This window comes from Poeciliopsis prolifica, unplaced genomic scaffold (assembly GCF_027474105.1).
Source record: "Poeciliopsis prolifica strain line A6 unplaced genomic scaffold, Auburn_PproV2 SCAFFOLD004, whole genome shotgun sequence".
In the NCBI taxonomy this organism is placed as follows: Eukaryota; Metazoa; Chordata; class Actinopteri; order Cyprinodontiformes; family Poeciliidae; genus Poeciliopsis; species Poeciliopsis prolifica.
Window position 1 is genome coordinate 16,162,840 of NW_026562379.1, and position 19,302 is coordinate 16,182,141.

The 19,302-nt window shown below is 35.9% G+C and overlaps 1 protein-coding gene across 1 annotated transcript; it reads right to left on the reverse strand.

Annotated features, from left to right (window-relative positions):
• Positions 1-882: 882 nt before the first annotated feature.
• On the reverse strand, positions 883-16,767 carry LOC129359193 (cullin-5). The gene is made up of 19 exons (XM_055028648.1): positions 16,703-16,767; positions 15,067-15,176; positions 13,601-13,700; positions 12,628-12,804; positions 12,136-12,277; positions 11,694-11,839; positions 11,366-11,446; positions 11,091-11,184; positions 10,042-10,172; positions 9,351-9,458; positions 8,689-8,753; positions 8,476-8,608; positions 8,272-8,403; positions 8,045-8,168; positions 6,647-6,822; positions 6,401-6,562; positions 5,666-5,784; positions 5,431-5,554; positions 883-4,304 (listed from the first exon to the last, which is right to left on the reverse strand). Exons 1-19 carry the CDS (start codon positions 16,724-16,726, stop codon positions 4,110-4,112), a joined length of 2,343 nt encoding a protein of 780 aa, XP_054884623.1. The 5' UTR covers positions 16,727-16,767; the 3' UTR covers positions 883-4,109.
• Positions 16,768-19,302: the final 2,535 nt, after the last annotated feature.

A 19,302-nucleotide genomic window follows, 5' to 3' on the forward strand; every position in this document is an offset into this window, starting at 1 on the left:
AATTTACTGAGATTCTAATTATGAGAATAAAAGTAATCGATTAAACTTTAAACCAAATTTGAGTTTTAAAGTAATAATTGAGAGAATAAAGATAATTTTTTAGATTTAAAGATATAATCACAAAAATAAAAGTCAGAATTTCAAGTTAATTTTTTAAATTTTAATCATAATTAGAAAAATAAGTTGCAATTTTATTACATTTAAAATTAAAGTATTAAAAAAAGCTGTAATTTATGATTGAGCAGGTACTGCATATAAAACTTACAATTATAACTTTCATTTTCATAATTAAGAATTTCTGTTGCAACTTTTATTTAGTTTTCACAGCAGAAATTACTTTCTATAGGTTACTGGCAGTTATTTAAAGGTCATATAAATGTTTAAAACGTTGCAACACCTTTACCCCTACTTCCTACCCATGCAGAATGATATTTTCTCTGATATTTCCTATTTTGAGGAGTGACAAGAAAAAGCCTTGTTATATCATGCTTAAGGTAAAACTTAATTTATTATTATTTTTACCATGACAGAAAGAATCTATTTATAAAAGTAGATTTTATCAAATTAAATACAAAACTAAAACCCATTTTTGAAAAACCTAGTTTGTAAGCAAAGCCCTTTAAAAATAAAAATTACATTTTAAAGTTAAGTTTTGATGAGATATGCAGTTGCAGTAACATATTCAATCAGCAGGTCATTTATTCTCCACAAATAAATAAGTATTGTCTTTAATATTAATCTTGTTCATGCAGTTTATTTCCTGCACTGATGTTAATAACTCAAAGAAAACAATTAAAATTGTTATTGTTTCGACGCGTTTTTAGCTGGATGCATAAATCAACTCGTCTCACCTCACAAAGAAAGAGAAAAGGCGTCAACACAGATGATTTAAAAGGACTTTATATGAAAGCAACATTAGCACAGAATAGATCCATGTAAGGAAACGAAGAGCCCTCCTGATTTTTATCACATTAAATCTCATTAAAACAGCATTTCTATGGACAGGTGGGAGTCCAGGTCGAACCGGGGATTGACTTCTGCAGGTGCATGTTGGTTAACTTTAATGTCCTTCAAAAGTGAATTTATTTCGGTTATTCAAATTGAAAAAAATAAAACTTTTATATTGTACAGACTCATCACACACAGTGATATTTTTCTGATTATGGATTGTAGATGAAAAGAATTCTCGGAAAATGAAAATATTAAATAAAACCAGTAAAAACAGAGCTGAAAACGGAAATGATTTCATCTGACTTAACAGTCGTCCCGCAGACATTGAAACTTTCCACAAGCAGAGCCAAAAAAGGGTCGGCTGTTCAGAGCGCAATGAAAAGTTGAGTGGAAGGTTAAAAAAACAGGTGCAAAACCAAAAAGTATGACCATAATAGTTGGATTCCCTGTTTCAAACCAATTCTCAACCACAAACATCAGATATTCTTAGTGGAGCAGAGGAAAAAGATGCTTTCTAGCTGCGTTTCCACTGGCCATAAAATTGTGCAAATTGGAATCGCAAAATTGAATTTGCCTAAAGGAAACGAGGCAATTTATAAAGAAATGGTGTTTTTAACAGAAACTTCCGGCACTATGATGAGATGGCCGTTTTGGTTGCATCACAATTAGTGTATTTTGCAAAACTGCAATGCAAACACCTTTTCTGAGTCGTATGATCAACCACCATGTTACTACTGGTGGAAATGACGAAGACGACGAACAGGAAGTGGTTGGAGAATGATGACGCAGTGTGATGTTTAATGATTTATCGCATTAGGTAACGTATCCCAATGTGATTTTAATTGCATTTCTTATTTAATAGAAACAACAAAATTGAAAAATTGTGTTTTTTTCCCCCCACCCCCAACATCAGCAGAATATATATAAAGCTTTGCAACCATTTGCAATGGAAAAGCAGCTGGTGATGATTTGGGTCAGGATGTCATCTGCTGGTTCTGGTCCACTGAGTTTTCTGAAGTCCACAGTTAACCAGAAAACTCTGGAGCTCTTCATGCTTCCCTGACCTTTAACACCATAGGAAATTTCTAGGGCGAGAAAGAAGAGAGACTCCAGACCCAAGAAAATAAATCTGGGTTTCCATTACACCTCAACAGAACAAATCACTGAGTGCAAAGATGTGAATACTGACATATATGCTTAAAACAGGATCTTGTGATACAAGTTTATGAGACACTGAATTTAGCGTTTTCTTACCTGTAAGCCATAATCATTAAAAATGGAAAGAAAAAAAAAAGTAAAAATATTTGACTCTTCTTGAGATATCCTACAAGAAATACTGCACTTTTATAAAATAAGTTTTATAAAAGTGTATTAATTAATAATTTTTTCAAGTTGTATTAATTTTAACGTTGTTGGTATGTTGTCAGTTGTGAACAATAAACATCAACAGAAACACTTGAAATAAATAAATAACTGTGTGATGAATCTTTATTGTACACAAGTTTAACTTTTTCAAATGAATAAATGAAATAAATCAATTTAGGATGATGCATTTGTATAGAAGTTGTCGCATTAATGTATGGATCTGCTGCTTTGTGTGGAAGTGGTACTTGCTAATGTTCTTTTTTAAATATTTTGTCTGCTTTTGCAAACTTAATATCAGATTCAGGTGATTCTAGAGCTTGATAGAGACAGAATATGCCCCAATATGGGAAACTCTAGAGCTGAGAGAGGGCGTACTTTCTTTTCCCACTTGCAAAAACACAAAATCTTTGAGTAATTTTGTTAAGAACTTGAAATAAGACAAAATTATCTTACAAATAACTTTTCAATTAGATATAGGAGCTTGTTTTAACTCTGTAAATCTTGAATATTGATTTTAAAAAGTACAACTTAGTTCCACATGCAATTTTCTTTACTTATAACAGGGAAAAATTTAATAAGTCCAACAATCTGCCAGTTGAATTAATACTTTTTCATCAGCATTGAGGAATTATTAAAAACAAGCTCATATACATTGCAGAAAAGTTGCTTGTATATTAATTTTGTCCTATTTTAAGTATAATATGATGTATGCACTGGAAACTAGACAAAAAAAAAACTTGGTAATATTTAGTGTTTTTGCAGTGTGTCTCCAAACACCATCAGGCTTAGTTATTAACCAGAAGCGATAGAAATGATCTCTTTTTTCTGTTGATCGGATTATTTTGACAAAAAAAGTAGCCTGGTCATTAATTTCACTTTGTCCGACTTGGAATTTAATTTCATAATGTCGAGATCGACACCAAATAAATAGCTTGCAGTGTGATAACGGTTCAGCAATGGACTAAAAATATAAACTTTTTAACGGCAATCACATGGAAGAGTAAGAAAATCAAAAATCGGCTCTGTAACGGTGGCAGATCCTCGGTTCTCAATCACCTCCGTCACAAAGTGTGATCGTTTTTCCGTTGATGGAAAAAACAAAATAATAATAATAATAATCATAGAGCAGCATGCTGTTGAAAGTGCACATAGAGATACACACACATAAAAGAACACGTACACGTCATGCACCCAAACACACGCAACACCCACGCGACACCAACACACACACACACACACACACAATTTGGCAAAAATACTACTCGGTACTCTGAACTAGTCCTTTCGCAGTCTCCACTTTCACTCGCAATTCTTTTGAGTTTCAACAAGAGCGGTAGCGAATAGGAGGGATGCAAGATGGGCGCCGCAAAGACGGCAGCCGAGGCCTCAAGAGAAAGCGGGAAAACTGTCCTCCCCTTGCTGCACACGTCACCCTCCGTCTCTTCTGCAGCTCTCTGCTGAGGAAAGTAAGGCAGGAAGTATTTAATTTTTAGTGTGTAACTGTTTTTGTTTTTCTTCTGAGCTGAGCTGCTGGCAAAAAGGCCCGCCGTGCCGTGCGTTTCCCCGGATCGGACACTAGAGGGCAGCGAAGACAAACAACGACTCAACGCTACATCTTTAAATGACACACCGGCGTCACACAAACAGAAAGAAAACATCCACACTTTTGTTGAAAAGGCTCAACCTCGTCCCTCCATCGACCTTCGTCAGGCCTGCTCCTCTTCGGGATCACAAAGCGCCGGTGGCGGCCCCAGCGGTAAAAGAAAAATGGCACCAGCACTCGCTGCTGGTGCCTAGGCCATGTAGATGAAGGTGTTGATGTCCGATTCGTCCCTCTTTATATACTTGTGTTCGATGAGCCACTCGATCTGCTCCTTTATCATCTTCTTCTGAGGCAGAAACATATTTTTCAGGATTTCCACCAGCTCCGTTTGCAGCTGAGCGTTGCTGATGCGCTTCCTCATCTTCATAATTTGGATGATAGCCTCCTGAACACATAATACAGATTTTTAATTAAAAATGCTTTTTTTTTTTTTGCATTTTATCCACTTAATAACACGTTTACATTTATTTTAACCAGACATACAATAGCGGCGTTTTTATTCACTATAGCGCAAATTGGAATTACGACAATAAATTTGCTTACTGGAAACATAAGAATTTTGAAAAAACTCGAGTTTTTCAATTAAAATGTTTAGAAGAAGAAGAAGTTGGAGGATGACGGTGCTGCATGTTCGTAATGATTTACTGCGTGAACACACGTCTCTCACTAAGAGGAAACACCGCAATTGCAAAATTGTGTTTTTTCTTTTTTTTGCATTCGCGAAATATTGACAAACTTTTGTGTATGTAAATACAGCTAGAGAAATCCCGCCTAAAGGAAATGTAATGCAATAAATGTCCTTCGTAAGTCAAATATAATTAGAAAACAAAGCGGCTTGGCACAGAAACTAAAAGTGACTCTTCATACACTGCAAAAACAGAAAATCTTACATAATTCTTGAATTATTTACCAAAAAGAAACTTCTATATCTTGCTGAAAAGTTACTTGTAAGTTAGTTCACTTTAAATAAGACAAAACTAAGATATCTGCTCTAAAAACTGGACTAAAATACTTGTTTTTCTTTTTACACTTAAAATAAGATAAAACTAACCCATCAGGAAGATATATAGGAGCCTGTTATAAGTCAATAGTTCCTTAATATTGATTACAAAATTGTAGTTCTAGTGGCAGATTATTTAATTTATGACATTTTTACAATTTTATAAGTGAAATAATCTGCCAGTGGAATAAGTGCTTTTTCATCAATATTGGAGGATTGACGAAGAACAAGCTCCTACATCTTGCCAGAAAGTTACTTTGTCTTATTTCAAGTGTAATAAGATATTGACACTAGAAACTAGATTAAAATACTTTGTGAAACTGTGATTTTACAGTTGGTTTCTCCAGTTGCTTTGAGTATTCATTTACATTATGTTTGAAGCATAATGCAAATTAGTGTGTTTGATGCCACCAACATCCTGGAACCATCAACCATAAAATGAAAGGACTCGTTGATCCGACTCGTTGCTCCATTGCTGTCGAGAAAGCAGCAGCGAAACCTGGCAACATACCTGAGTTCTGAGTATTCTGAGCTGAACGATTCCTTCGTTCTCCTCCTCTCTCATTCGCTCCGTCGTGAGCTGCAGCCGACCAATCAAATTGATCTTCCCTCTCTTCTGAACTTTGGAGTTTTTGCTGAGAAAAGACGCAGAATATGTCAAAACGTAATGTGTAAAAAAATTGTAGCGCCTTGAGCATTTATTCCAAAATAAAGGAAATAATTTATTTTCTGTTGCAGTGACCTACATGAGCGAGAACTCCTGGTTGACGTAGAAGAGCGTTGCATCCGTGAAGTCTTTGGGCGAGCTAACAGACGGGTCATACGACAGGACTTGCTTCTTCAGTTTAGGAAACGCAACCAGAGACTGTCAAGACAGAAAACAGCAACTCGTGTGGTAAAATACCAAGTATATTTGGTGTCGTTTCTGTTGAAAATGTCTTATTACACTCGAAATAACACGCAAAACTAACTTAAAAGCAACTTTTCAGCAAGAAATAGCAGCTTGTTTTAGGTCAATAATTCCTTAATATATTGAGGAAAAAGTTCTAGCTCAACTGGCAGAGTATTTCATTTCTAACATGGAAAAAATTGTCTTGCAATAAGTCTAATAATCTGCCAGTGCAGTATTTAAAAAAAATGTTTTTATCAATATTAAGGAATTAAAACAAACTCATATTTCTTGATGAAAAGTTAATTATAAGCAGAGGGAAAGTGTATCCACAAATTGTACAACAGTAAAAGTAGCAATACTTCAACATACTTTTTACTCAAGTAAAAGTGAAAAAGTATTTGCTAAAACATTCCACTCAAGCACAGAGAAGCTGATCAAATGATCAATAACTTAATATTTAAAAATGATTGATAATCATCAGATACACCAAATTATAAAATTAAGTGGAAATATTGGTATTTTAAGGACTAAAAAGTGTCAATAATGCAGCTGAGAAGACGTTTTGTTGTTTTCATTGTTTTGTTCCGACCCAAAGCGTTCGGCGCAGCTCGGCGTCAGGAAGCTCTGTAGCCAGTTTGAGGTTCTCAAAGCTGATTTTCTCTCTCGGCCTCTGATTCCAGGCAAACAGCACGGCGAGCTGGAAGGTCGTGACCTCAAGGTCGTACTGGCCCACCTCGTTCTTAAACGTGATCTGAACAAACAACAAAAAGATTTCAAAGAGGTTGAAATGTGGGGGATGAAACTCTCAGACGCAGCAGGAGTTTGTTGGACTCACGATGCCGTTGGACATGAGGTGATGCCAGTGGAGTTTCCGACCGCTGTGGTTCCTCTTGTAGAAGTCCTCGACCTCGGGTATCAGGTCCTCCAGCTCCGTCGGCAGCGAGACGAAAACCTTCTCGCTGCTCCGTGACCACGCCCCGGCGTTCAGGATTTTAATGTTCACGCTGTCCGCTGCAGAGACACGAATCGGCGGTGGAAATCAATTTGGGTTTTTCATTATGGTTCGGCTTTGTTTCCTTCAGACTTTGTCCAATTCAGGTAGTTTTGATTCGTTTTTTGAATGCGCCAGCTAAATAGTGTGCAGTTTTAGTTTAGGTTGTATTAGTTTTAGTTTTTTATACTCTGGTTAACCTTTAGGTGCAGAATTGATCAAGTATTGTGTTGATTTGGTAATGAATCCTCATCAAAAGACACAATTTTCAAAAGATATATTAAATTATTGTTGAAAAACCGACTGAGTCTGGTGTTTTCTCCCAGCTTTTGTGGACGGTAAATTCATATCCTCAACTATTTTACAGGTTTCAAATTCGCAATCACAGGAAAGTTATGCATTAACTAATGAAGAATTGTGAGTTTCTTGCAAATTTTACGGAAAAATTGTAAAAGGAAGAAAAAATCTGGTTTATGTGATACTAACGCCGACCTGAAGGTGGCAGTATTTCTCTCTTCTTCTACACTGCTGCCTCGACTTAATATCAAGTTATATTCTGTGAACGATATGAAGTCACATTCATCCTCATACATTAGAGCAAATAATACAAAATTCATTTAAAATATTTCTAAATTAGAACCACGAAATCAGTGATTTTGACTGGAGAAAAAAAATATCACAAAAACAATCACAAAAGTTAAACTATGTTCATTGGTACGTATCCAATGCAGAGGCAGCTATTTATTAAGAGTTTTTACAACAATGGAGGAGCTTCACGGTCTGAAACCAATGGACTCATAATCAATATTTGAACTGATTTGTAAAAACCCTGTGAATAAAAGCTACATTAGCTTAGCTAATTTTGCGAGTTCGGTAGCAACTATTTCAGTAAACATCACAGATATTTATCTTGGTTTCACACAGAGGCGGGCAGATTATTCACAAACTGTGACCAATTAAAGCTGTGATGTACTTATACTGTTAATAAGTCATGCAGCAACGTTGCTTGTTTGTCTCTGTCATAGCAACTGCATGCCCAGGTGGCTCTCGGTCACATGAGAACTATGTATCAGGGTTCGACAGAAATGTCAAAGTCAGCGTTTAATAACTTTTAAACTACAACACAGAAAACTAATTTCAGTTTTATTATCATTTCAAACAGAACTAGCAGCTGAAACTCATAAAACAGCCACTGAATTTGGGTTTGTCGACTTGCTTTGTGTTTTTAGTTTGCAGCCGTACCTGGCAGAGCCAGCTTGTTGTGTTTGTGCATCTCCTTGAAGACCTGATTGAGATCCTCTGAGACCTTGATGTCCTGAAACATCCTGGCCAGCTTGTTCACATAGTCAGCAGGCATTCCTACTTCCTACAGAGATATAATCATAAAGCTCTTTCCAAACACAGAATGGAGATTCAAGGACTTCCAGCAATGATGATTTTTTCTGTCATCATCTGGGAGTGAGACTCACCCTCAGCCACTCCACCATGTTCTCCTCAATCTCGCTGTCGGCTGAAATGTCCAGAATAAGGCGCCTCGTCAGGTGAGCTTTGTGGTACCGCATGAAGACGTCTTTGTTCTGGACGTACTTCAACACCAAGAGCTGCATGGAGGGAAGAGAAATCATGAAACCGACGGGAAGGAAACAGGTGAATGGGTCGGGAAATCCACTCACCACTTCTTTGAGCTTCAGCTCGATTTCTTCAGAGGTAAGTTTCTTGCTTAGGGGCGTTTTCCTCAGCAACATGTCACAGTAGTTCGCCAGCAGCTCGGGACATTTGGACTCGGGCTGAGTTTTCATTCCCACTCTGATTAAAAACCAACAGTCGTACGTTGATTCTGACGTTACGCCGCGGAGACGGGTTTTAACGGGCCGTTTCAGACTCACCCCTTCTGCTTCATAGGGAGCTCCAGCTTGAAGATTGTTGCATCGTTGACGACGGCTTTGTAAGCCTTGGAGAGAAACAACAAAAGGGTTAAAAATGTAAAGCGAATGTGTAAAAAAAAAAGGACAAGTTGTTGGGTTTTGTCATTATTACTTTGACTATTTATTTAGGACTGAAACACTATTTTCTTTTTTTATTTTAGATTTTTCATTTTATTTCTTTACTTGTTAAATATTTGTTTCAATTGAACTTTTTTACAACTTTATTTGGTTTTTACTTTATGTTTGCTAAATATTATTATTTTAGATTTTATTTGTTACTATTATTATTATTTATTGTGAATGTTTTAATTTGTCATATTTTATTCATTTATTTTTATTTTAGATTTTATTCTTTAATTTAATTTTAATTATTTATTTGTTAAATATTCAATTATCCTGGCAAAACTTTTTAATTTTACCATTTACTACAACTATTATCTATTAAAAGTGTTTTAATTGGTAGCTCCTGTTCTTTGACTTTCCCCACACACAAAGCCTCTCTATTTGTGCACTTGAGCTTCCATTAAAACTTTAAAAAACCAGGTAAATACCAGCGAGTCCGCTTATTTCTGTGACTAATTAAGAGCAGAAGGTTGGGTTTGAGGGTGAAACTAAAAACACACCTTGTCTCTTGCTGTGAGGAAGCGCGGGTCGTCCTGGAAAGCCTCCTTCACCAGTTTACTGAAGCGATTAAACAACGTCAGCAGCTGCTCCACATACTTCTCAGAATCCTGCAACAACATTTAAAAACAATCAGAGTTCAGTGATAACTACTTACATTTACTTAAGTAACTTTTTTTACTATGCTGTACTTCAAGTAATTTCATTATAAAGTATTTCTACTTTTATTTGAGCAAGATTTCTGGATTTTCTTCCCACTGAATGAAAAACAATTCACCAGATACACGCCTGCAGTTTTTGTTAAAGTTTCATAAGTTTTCCAATGATGAAAACTGACATGGAAAATAAAATGTTTTGCAAGATTTGGTTATTTATATGAATTACTGTGAGTTTGTACTTAAAATACCAAAATCTCCACTTAACTTTATATTTTGGTCCATCTGATTATGTCATTTTTAAATATTAAATGATTGATAATTTCATCAGTTAGTCAGTACTTTTGCCAAATACGTTTCTACACTTAGATGGACACTTTTCACTTTTACTTCAGTATAAATATGTTGAAGTAGTCCGACTTTTACTTAAGTACAATTTTTAGCTACTCTACTCGTCACTGAAAACAATGAGCCGCAGGAAGAGAAATTACCCCCAGAAGAAATGATCAGAAATAGCAGCTGGAGTCGGTAAGCGTACCGTAGTGATGGTCTCAGCGGCAGCCACCATGTCCGCCAGTCCAGCATTAATGATGTGCTCTTCGAGGTCCTTCAGCATGGGCTCGATCCCACTGGGAACCTTGTCCATTAGTGAAAACATGAGGTGCAGCTCTGCTCAAACAAACAAATCAGAAGAACAAAGCATGATGGAGGGAGATCAGTTGTTGTGGTTCGCATACGAAGCAAACCCTTTTGAAAAACCTGTTCCCCTCCTCGCCTGTAGGGGCGCTGCGACAAGAACCGATGAACGGAATGACATACAAACCTCTGAAGGAAACACTGAGCGCAACTTTCTTCTTTGTGAAACGAAATCAGAACCACGTTTTGCTCGCCCTACGTGTCGGCTAAGCTACACAACACCACCACTTTATGTGTCAGGATTTGACACCAAAAAAAACCTCAAACATTTCCCACACAAAGAACAAAACATCCAGTCTGGTACAGTTTGATGTTTTCTGTCTTGATGTTTATTTTGTGATTATTAATAAGTGATCTCTGAGGTAGATTAGCTAACACTGCTAATAGCTAAGCTAAGGTGGTTGATTATCTAATTTAAACACCTGCTGTACTGAGGATCTGTCAAAGTTGGTGTTTAGGTCACCTTTGCATTTTAATTTTGTAAGTGATCTAAAACACACTGAATTCTACATCAGATCTAAGTGTTAAAGTTGTCATAGTCAAGCTAGCGTCACTGTGCTACTTCCCTCTACCTCTTTTTTTTCTTAATTAAAACTCTTTCCAGACCTTGTTAGCTAGTTGTCATAGTGTTGACAAATAAAGTACTGCATCCCTTTTCCTTTTACACATTAGGCGTACATTTAAGTTTTAGCGCATTATGTTAACAATTCAGCAGCTAAAACCAATGCTAGTCATCGCTAGCGTGGAGCTTGTTGCCCTCCAGCAGGGAAACGGTGGTGGGATCTTGATGTCATGCTGTAAGGGGTCCAAAATTCCCTTAGTGAAAAATAATTGTCATAATTTACTTTAAAAATTACGATTTTTTTAGAAAATAGTGTTCTGGATACTCACTCTCCGTCTCGTTGCGTTTAATCATTCCTGGACATTCGGCTAGGATGGTCTCCTTGAACGAAGTCACCAAAGCGTTAACGCAACACTCCATTAGCTGCAAGAGAAAGAAACAAGACACGTAAACTGGCATCCAACACATACATAAACTTACCTAAACCTAAAAAATATTTACTATTATGAATAATATTGGTTGTTTTTGTGTGTTTATTGCATGATTTCCTTTTCCAGCTGATAAATAAAAACTTGATTTAAAGGATCTTATGAAAGTCACGTACTGCCTGAACAGAATTACATTCACGTCGTGTCTCTAGATATCGAAGCGCTCTCTTCTCCTCCTCTCTGAGTTTTGCATCAGCCTGCAGGGGGGAAAAAAAAGAAACAAACAGGAAGCAGAGAAATGTTGTCAAACATGTTGCAACCACAAACTTCTGCTTATTCACTTGGGATTTTAATAAAATTTGGAGAAGTGAAAGAAAAGCGCAACAAGTCTTTTGCCACAACCAGCGTATAGCTGTGATCCCCAAACTTTCCAGTTTCTGATCCAGAAAATAAAAATGTAAGGGTTGTGAAAGAAACTTTAAAAAAATTTTTTTAAAAACTTACATATTTCATGTAGTTTTGGACACCGTTTTGTTGCAGGTAGGATGGTGCCTGTGTTCTGTAGAACCTCTCAGTGGAGTCCAGGTAGGCTTTCTCAAAGTTATCCCTGTAGATCTGCAGTTTGTCCTCCGGGTTGGAGCACAGGTTGACTGGAGAGGGAGAGGAAAACCCTTCATGGTCATATTTCCTCCACAGCCACAGGCAATAATTGTCCAAAAAAGCAACATGACAAACGGAAAAAAGTTATAAACAGAAATCTGAAAAAAGAAAACAATTGAAATGCTGCATTGCAAAAAAAAAAAAAAATCTAAATAAACTTGTCACCACAAAATCTGGAAATTTTGAAATCTCTTCTTCTCTGCAAACTAATTTTCTGGCTTGTTGTTTCTTGACGCTTCAATCCAATCTGCTTATCGTTGCGAGTCGACTTTACGGTGTTTCTCACCGTATGATTCCCGGACGCCGATAACGAGCTGCGAGTCGAAGGCCTCGCCCAGCCTCTCTGCGTGCACCAGCTTCATCGCGCTGTCCTGCAGGCGGCTCTTAATGTTGGAAAATATTGACTCGTTCCACGTGTCCAGCATCAGCTGCAGAGAGTGAAACACGTTGAATCTACACAAAAACATTTCAATTTCAAAGAACTCCTAATAACTTGTGTTTTCAACTATTGGAAACATATTAATAATCACTTTTTGGTGGATGGATTTATAAGGCAGCTGATCAATACTGAATTTCTGATGCGTGAGTTTCTACTTTCTCACTATTTCTTTATGTGCTTCCTTTTTATTACTCCTCACTAAAGATGTAGCCAAACGTTGAACTGAAGTAAATGTAAAACGTATTTGGATTTTATTATGGGCTCTGCTTGCCCATAAATTCCCTTCCTGCAGCTTCTCTTTTTTCAGCTTTGTCTTCCTTCCCTGTTTTCCCGTCTCACCTTGCGTACGATGCTGTCCTCCATGTTTGTCTTCTTGTTGCTACCCTGCTTCCCCATCAGCGTGATCTCCAGCTGACAGAAAGGTTTGGGCAGGATGTCGCACTGGGTGAAGAACTTCCTCCACTCCACGATGTACGCCTTCAGCAGCGCCGTGTCGTCTTGGTGGCTCAGCACGCGCTGCAACGGCAACGGAGACAGAGGAAAAGGAACTGAGTTTGTGTGGCGATAACATGCAAACTCAATCTGTATACTGAGTAAGTCTTTTTTGTCTTTCGAAGACCAACTTGTCTTTTAAAGTTGGTTCAAGACCAAAAAAATTAAACTGGAGATAAAAAAAGATTTGAAACTAAAAAATTATTTTGAAACTGCAAAACAAGAATGTGAAGCTAAAAAAAACTACTTTTCAAATTCAATGTTTTTTTTTTCAGTTTAAAATTTTTATTCTCAGCTTCATTTTTTTCAGTTAACATTTCGAAGTTTTAAATCCTCTTTTCAGTTTCAAAATTTTATTTTGAAAATAAAATTTTCAAAATAAAAGCTGCATTTTGTTATTATTTTTTTCTTAGCTATCTGTAAAATCTGCCAAGAATTAAACGTCAAAAACAGCGAAACTAAACCAGCATTAAAATAGTTTTTCCACCTTCTGGAAAAACTATTTTCCAGAAGGAAAAATAGATTTATTTTCTAGATATTTATTTTTCTGGAGATTTATTTTTATACTCAGAATCTGACCAACAGAATATAAGGTTTAAGCACCAACATGGTGATTGTAGGTTGGCTACAGACAGTAGATGATCAACTGTAAATTAATAAAGAAGCAGACAAAGGTTAAACAATAACCTTCAGAAATCCTAGAGAGAAACGTCTGCCTCAATTCGAAACCTGACATTAGAATTACCCAAATAATATAAGTGTGAATAAGAATTACACTGAAACAACAACAAACACTGGAGACAAAGAAGAAGCTTCTTACGGTTTGTGCTTGTTTGATGAAGTCGAGGATGTCTTCCTTGAGGGCTTGGTGGATTTTAGCAGGACCTTTATCGTCCCATAAACAGACAGCATGGACGTCACTACAAAGGAAAAAACAAAACATGTCCAGCCTTTTCCTATGATCTTTAAGCAGAAAATAGTATATTTCAGGGATTTAAGCAACTCTAAAGTGCAAAAGTTTTACATCTGAGGTCATGATATAGATCAGGTTATTAAATTATTTTGTTTTTTTATTTAACCTGAAATGTATGACAGAGTATTAGGGCCAGACAAAGAAAAAAAAAATTTTTACAAGAAAAAGTGTATCACTTTTACAAATAATAAATACTAAATCTTTCAATACATCAGCTGGACTTGAAATGACATCACAGACTATATCAAGCTTTATGTAAAATGAATACTTACAGTTAGGAAATAAGAAGCAATATATAGTTTTTACTATGTTGTATTAATATGCAAAAGGCCCAACAAATAGAAAATAGCAAAACTGCAAAGCTTGTGTGTTAACAAGAGGTCTCACTTTGACATAAACTATAAGTCTGTCTTGTAACAGAGTATTGAGATATTTCACTCTGTCAAAACTAGCAATAGCTGACAATATTAATCAAGTAAAAAGTACAGAGTAATAAAACTAAACTATTACTTCAAATACATTATTTTCAAAAAGTTACTTAAGTAAATGTAACTGAGTAAATGCAAAATTATAAACTGGTTGGGTTTTAGTTCCAATCACTTTACAATTTATTTTATCTTAAAGAGAAAAAACATTTTATTTTATTTTATCTTAAAGATAAAATAAATTGTAGCTTTAAGATCTGGGAAGATGTTCAGTAGGACAAACTGCATTTAGATGAAATGGCTCTGAAATTTTATGGCACTTTCCCGTCTTCTCAAAGGAAATGATGAATTCTACCTTACAATTTCTGCATCGTCTCACGTGGAAGAGGGTTTTTCTCTAATTTTGTTTCACATCTTTATACTGATTGAGACTCAACAACAAAGGAAAGCTAAAAGACAGTCGAATAGTCACTTCGCTGAAGAAAGAAATTCACACAGACGGATTGAAACATGGATGAAACTCCCTCAGAACAGGTGCCGACTTCTGTCCACAAGGAACGCAGCTCAGCTATTATTCAGCTCCTGACTGCAACAGGAGCAATCATTTCAGAAATCGATTATTCTATTGATCATTCTGGGGATTAACTGGATTTTAAAAATAATATGCTATTAAATATGCTGAAATATGCTATTAAACATGCTTTTTGGAATAAGAAAATAAACACTTGACTGCCTAAGATGCATTAACGTAGCTTTACTTTAGTGAATCTGAAGCAACTCTGTATGAAATAATAACCCATGGCTTTCGTCCACTCTGCATTAAAACTGAAGCTGTTGTTTCTACAGAAGCAGCAGCTCCAACGCAGCGGATCAAAGAGGGTCTCTTACGAGAATAAGTCGAACCACTGTTGCTTGGTGACGGCCTCTTGCCTTAGCAGCTTGAGAACGATGGGCCGCATCAGGTCCCACTTGTCCTCAAACTGCAGGGACCCCTTGTTCTGCCAGAAAGACATGTGGGAAGGGTGGAGGAAAATCTAATATTACAACACAGACATGAGAAAATACAGGCTGGGAGTGAGACAAAGAATATAACGAAGAGACACACTGATCAGGGTCGATACCGATTATCGATCTCTTACCTTTTGGCAGTTTAAATTTCTGTTTCTTAAATCACATAAGAAGAAAAATGCAATGCAGGTTCTTTGATAGAAACAGCACTGCTGTTACTGGTGCTGAAACGATTGATTAATCGTGATTGAAATAATCGTCAACTAATTTAGTAATCGATTAACTGGCAGATGTCAACTCAAAAAGAAAGACATTTGTTGAAGAGAAAATATTCAAGGAATTAGCCCAAAACTGTACAAAATAGATGCACGATTTGTATTTGCATTTAACTCCTTAAGTGCAAGCTTTTTGTCCTGCTAGCTAGTCTTCTAGTCTGGCTAGAATTTGTTCATCAGAACCTCAGCTTTTGTGTTTGCTTCATTAGTACGTCACATAGGAAAAACTGACACCAGATGGGCCACGTCCATATTCTATCAGATTTTATAAGCAATCAAAATCAGTATTTTGTATAGAGTATTGCCGTTTTTGTTAAAGTTTTTTTAATCTGTTATTTTACCTCAAGACTTGTAATATTGGCTGTAATCTGTTTTGGACGTATGTGACATTTTTGTGACCCATATAAAGAGCTAGTAATCTCTTCATTGTGGTTTGATAAACTAGGGGCCCCAAAACAACATCTCACTTAGGGCCCCAGAGGGCTCGGACCGGCCCTGCTAGGGATTATCAGGCATGTTTAGACACGAATATCCCGTTAAATGTGTTATCTGGGTCAGTAGAGTTACACTGGAGCCAACGTGAAGTTCGTTTTAACGCTATCGAGCAGGTTAGCGGATATTTGGGGGATGATTATCCCTCGTTTGGGATCTGCGTATCTCTCTGCAGACTAAACTTTTGGCTGAGGTGAATATTATTTTGAAAGGCCTTCCAGGAACAGACGCTAGGTTTAGCAACCTTATTGAGAGGTTAGCCAGTCGAAATAAAGTCCAAACAGAAGCAGCTTGAAGCGGTTCTGCTGTGGGCGTGTGGGGGTTCGTGGCGTGGAGGTCCGGTTTTCTTTCCGAACCGTGTTTCTAGCGTTTTCGGCTGGAACCTGCTTCTTCTGGTCCATCTCTCGGACTGATCCACGTGACTAGCTAACGGCTTACAGTTCTGTGTTCAGTTCCGAGCCTCAGGAATGAAGGCTGGGTTCGTAATTTAAGCGCAGATTCGGGGGTGAGGGGGTGCGTGAAGAGATTAATCGGGGAAACGAACCCCGGCATAACACCGGACTTCAACAACGGCAGCGGCCACTTCAGGCGCACCTTTCTGGGCTTTTATCACATGAATGCTAACATCAGCGGAGATGCGCGGAGGCTGAAGCGCCGAGAACATCTATCAGCAGTTAACCTAAAAAGACGTAACAGCAACGAACCTAAATGTGCACAGAAACAGTGAATGTAATTCAGCTGCTTCTTACCTTTAACAAATTAGGCGTCGCCATGTTTCTCCAACTTAACACCTCGCAGATTCTCGCGAGACAGGTGTCTGGATTAGGTAATGGTAACCCAGTTCACCGAAATAAACTCTGCTTCTATAAACAGACTTTGTGGTTTATTTAATAGTTGTCGTCTTCCCAGTATGAACACAATGATCTGATTACAGCTAAGAATATATTTTAATTCAATTCTATTTAACTAAGGTTAAAAAGTCTTAAAGGAACACTCATCAATATTTTGTACAGTTGAATAGAATAGAATAGAATAGAATAGAATAGAATAGAATAGAATAGAATAGAAACAACCTTTATTGTAATCAGATGTAAAAGTTCACAAGTGTTTAAAACAATATGTAAAAAAAAACCACTCATGCCTCAACATATAGAAAATACTGTCTAGTTAATAGAAAGAGGAATGTGCAACTGAGTGAAATTAGTTTTTATTTAAATGTACATAAAGTGCATGTGTATTGTACATTAAAAAGACTGACTGTTTAAAATACAGAATATCAGTGCATAAAAACAGATGAAAACCAGTAGAAAAGTTGTTTAAAAATAAGTAGATTGTGTAAATCTTTTTAGTTTTAATTAAATTTAATTAATTGATAAACTAAGAACAATTTCAATATAACAAATAAGCTGATACAGAAAGATTTCTGGCTCTTAAATCTTAAAATAATATATTTAACCTCTTGAAGTTGAATAGTGAACTTTATACCTAACCCAGACAGTGAAATAAAAGTAAAACTTGGGGGAAATATGTTCTTTTCACTTATTAAAGCTGGATTTAATTAACAAATAAACTGTCCTGAATGTTGGTTTGTCCTTTCTTCAGCACTAATTACTTTTAAACAAACTTGTTATTTCTTAAATGTTACCTATGATGTCCGAAAAAGCTGATAATGAAATGAGGTCGTGCATGCAGAGCCGGTCAAAGGTTGCATGAGGCCTTGAGCAGAATTTCACTTGGGGGAACCGCCTGCAGTTGGGCCCTCTGCATCATGACTGACTTCCCCTTTTTTTTATTCACTTGATAATTTTGTACTAAGCATTCACAACATAACATATTTACAGTTGATATAAGTATGAGAACATGACAGAATTTATTTTGCTCAACATATTATTAGTTTGTTTTTGTCAATAAACATCCCCATGTTTTGTTCTAAATGGGGACGTTTCAGAGGAATTAACTATTTTATGGGTGAAGCTGTAGGTGGAAGACATGTTTAAAAATGTTTATTCAATATAAAAACAGTTTTGTTTTCATCTGATGCTAATTTGTGTAGACGTACGGCAGTCTACACTGCCCCCTGCTGGTCAGTGTTAATATAATTTGATGCCGACAGATTTACTTGCTCATTAACATAAAAGTTAAAGTTTTTTAAGTGTCTCGTTGGTTTTAAAAAGAGAAAAATATTACCATAATAAAACAGAGCTATATTTTAAAATTTGTGAATAAAAATCTAAACTAAATGGTTTTAGATTTTTTCTGAAGAATACCTTTTTAATATTTCCACATTATTTCAGCTACAATAAGTCAATGCAAATCTTTAAAAAAGATGTAAACAGATTCAGAAACATTTATTTATATACATTATACAGCAAAGCAAATAAAAGAAAATGTGCAGCTTCAAAGTTAATCCTCATTTCTTATCACAGATCTCAAAATGAGTAGGAAGCAGTGCATGTTTATTAAATTGCATCCCTGTTGCTTTTATTGATGACACAATATTCATATTTTTTCTTCCATTTTGAATAAAACAGGTCGTACAAATATATAAACAACAGAGCAAATCCAGTAAGTTTAAGTTATATTTATTACTCTACTTATGACAAATTTGAGAAAAAATGAACAAAATGGAACAAAGCTCTAAAAGATGTCAATATTCTCCAGTGAAATAATTAAAAATGTACATATCCATTGCCCTGTTAAATTGTTAATTTAATTTAACCCCTTTACTGGCATTATACAATGTAGAGTGAAATTGTATTTGTTGAGTCGAATATTATTCTAAATCAGTTTTATTCATTGTGTTTTATGTGTTTATTTTATTTATAAAACACTTCGATTAACCTTGTGGTTACTCTAACAGGTGATAAAAATAAATTCATCATAGTGTTTTTATTATTATGACAGACAAGATAAGAGGACATTAAAATTACAACAAATAAGGGATGAAGTCATAAAGATAAAGTTATGACACTCTGGGACATTGTAATGATAGACACTTAAATAATTTACTACTTCAATTTTATAGATAAAATCACCCTAGAAAAAATATTAGTGTTTTGTGATAGTTTACATGCACATATATTTTCTTTTTTAATAATATGACCAAATTGACTAAAATAACAAAGAATAAGTACATTTGTTGATATTATAAGCAGTTATAGCAAGAGGAAACACAGTTATTACTACTTTAAATTGTCTCACATTTATCGAAGTTTTACTACCATAAAATAAAACTCTAATTAGCTCTTATCTCATGCGCTGATTGTGTCCTGCGTACTTTTTAAGAGCACAAATAAGTAAAGGAATGATCTTTGACCGCTCAGACAGTTAATCATTCAGCTCCAAAACA